The sequence below is a fragment of the Anopheles aquasalis genome, chromosome 2 (assembly GCF_943734665.1).
Source record: "Anopheles aquasalis chromosome 2, idAnoAquaMG_Q_19, whole genome shotgun sequence".
In the NCBI taxonomy this organism is placed as follows: domain Eukaryota; kingdom Metazoa; phylum Arthropoda; class Insecta; order Diptera; family Culicidae; genus Anopheles; species Anopheles aquasalis.
The window spans coordinates 68,490,647-68,493,146 of NC_064877.1; the positions used below are offsets into that span (position 1 = coordinate 68,490,647).

Below are 2,500 nucleotides of genomic sequence, written 5' to 3' on the forward strand. Positions count from 1 at the left end.
CTCGCGGCTACCTTGCGATGTATAAACCCCCCCCCCCCCCCCCCCCCAAATGTTTCGTTTGCCCAGTTCACCTTTTTGCTCACTTACCACACCGTTAGCGATAAGATGCGTTGTGCGTTTGCATTTTGCACGCCCGATCGTTCGAGCGGCCACTGTACATACACACGGCACACCCAAAATCACCAACCACCCTCCACCTCTTCTCTTCTTCTTTGCACGAACTCTCAGTACAATGCACCAAAAACGATGAGTGTTCACTGACGGAAGCCTGTGTTGGGAACGTGTGCCAGCGGCCGTGCGATGTAAAGAACCCGTGCACGGCGAACGCGGTATGCATCAATGCGAACCACGGCACCGATTGTAGCTGCATCGACGGATACCATGGCAATGGGTTCGTGCAGTGTGTACCAGGTAGGAAAGGGTGGGCGGCGTTGTGGTGATGTTCCGCGTGACACATCGCCGCCGCCGTCAACACCAATGCGAATCATTGTTCAATTTCATTTGCCCCTTCATGTAACCGAAGATACTAACCGATCAAGCTGCTTTTTGCCCCCGCCCCCCTTTTTCCCCTACACAACAGTGATCACACCGGGTTCGGTGTGCCAGTACAACGAGGACTGTCCACCGGATAAGCTGTGCGATCGGTTGAACCGAGTGTGCATCAACCCGTGCCTGGCCGACTCCTGTGGCGATAATGCCGAGTGTTACGCCGTGAACCACGGCATCGACTGTCGGTGTCGGGCTGGTTTCACCGGAAATGCGTACATCGAGTGTACGCAGCATCAAGGTTGTCTGTCCGATCGGCAGTGTCAGGATGATGAGGCGTGCATCAGTGGACGCTGTTCGTCCCCTTGCCAGTGTGGACCGAATGCGATGTGCGATGTGAAGCGCCACAAAGCGGTCTGCCGTTGTCCGCCGGGGTACGCTGGTGATGCACGGATCGGCTGCAATCCACCGACCAATCCGTGCGATCCGAACCCGTGCGGTGTGAATGCGATGTGCGAGATCGATAATGGTAGCCCGGTGTGCTTCTGCCCACGTGGGTTGACCGGAAATCCGTTCAAGAATTGCAGTAAGTATTGCGCCCAAGGGCCACGGCGTTGTGCAATGGGTCACTTCTAATTGCTCCTCTGCTCTCTGTCTCTGCTCCCTTAGTTCCGGAAGGTGACGATTGTACACCGAACCCATGCGGACCGAATTCGGGCTGCCGGAAGATCAACGGTAAAGCGACGTGCTTCTGTCTGCCAGAGTACGAAGGCAATCCACCGGAAACGGCCTGTACGCTGCCCACGAACCCATGCGTTCCGTCACCGTGCGGACCAAACACGCAGTGCAGTGTGCTGAGCAACGGATACGCCAAGTGTACCTGTGTGCCCGGCTACATCGAGAGCCCGAACACGATCCGTGGTTGCGTGGAACCGACCACTCCCTGCGATCCGAATCCGTGTGGATTCGGAGCCGTCTGCGATGCGTCCCGCAATCCCGTGTGCTACTGCCCCGGTTCGTTGGCGGGCAATCCGTATCGCAGTTGCGTCGAGCCAGTGGTAACGCCCGAGCTCTGCCAACCCGGACCCTGTGGTCCGTATGCCGATTGTTATGTGGCCGAAGGACGAGAGCAGTGCTACTGCAAACCGGGCTACATCGGTGATCCGTACGGTGGTGGTGGATGTGTCGAGCAGCCACGCTCCGTCTGTGAACCGAATCCGTGTGGACCGGGTGCCGAGTGTGTGCTGCTGGTCGACGGTACACCGGGTTGTCGATGCCCACCGGGACTGAGCGGTGATCCCGTCACGACCGGATGCCACGCATTCGAGTGTCTCAACGATGGCCAGTGTAGCGACGATAAAGCGTGCATTGGGTTACGCTGTTCCGATCCGTGCCCTGGTTCGTGCGGTGGTGGTGCCCACTGCCGCGTGGAGAAACATCATCCGGTGTGCTTCTGCGATGCCGGTCTTACCGGTAACCCGGCCATCCAGTGCTACAGCCTGGAGGAAGGACCACGCGATGGCTGCAAATCGAACCCCTGTGGAGCGAACACCAAGTGTACGATGCGGAACCGTCGGCCGGTGTGCAAGTGTTTGCCAAACTACCAGGGTGATCCCCGGAAGGGCTGCAAACCGGAGTGTGACCTCAACTCGGACTGTACGCCGGACAAATCGTGCGTCAACCACAAGTGCGTCGCACCGTGTACCCTCGGTACGGTGTGTGGCGTGAATGCGGAGTGTAGCGTCCAGTACCACACGACGATGTGCCGCTGCCCGACCGGTTACACCGGTGATCCGTTCGTCCAGTGCGTCCCGATCCCGGAGGATCGCAACATGACCCGCCAACCGTGCTCCTCGGACCCTTGCGGTCCAGGAGAGGTGTGCTCGATCTACGGGAACGATGTAGCGCTGTGTGATCCGTGCGTGGCGCCCGATGCCATTAACAACCCCCGCTGCCGGCCCCAGTGTGTGCTGAACACGGACTGCCCGTTCAATCTGGCGTGCCTGCAATCGCA

General features: G+C 58.9%; 1 protein-coding gene across 1 annotated transcript in view; it reads left to right on the forward strand.

Moving 5' to 3' along the window:
• The window catches only part of LOC126570874 (uncharacterized), a 149,526-nt gene that overhangs the window by 100,205 nt on the left and 46,821 nt on the right, over positions 1 to 2,500 (forward strand). The window contains exons 16-18 of the mRNA XM_050228939.1: positions 229 to 411; positions 581 to 1,072; positions 1,156 to 2,500. The exon at positions 1,156 to 2,500 is cut by the window's right edge and continues 2,018 nt beyond it. Of these exons, the coding sequence (XP_050084896.1) occupies positions 229 to 411; positions 581 to 1,072; positions 1,156 to 2,500 (2,020 nt within the window). The remainder of the gene's footprint in view (positions 1 to 228; positions 412 to 580; positions 1,073 to 1,155) is intronic.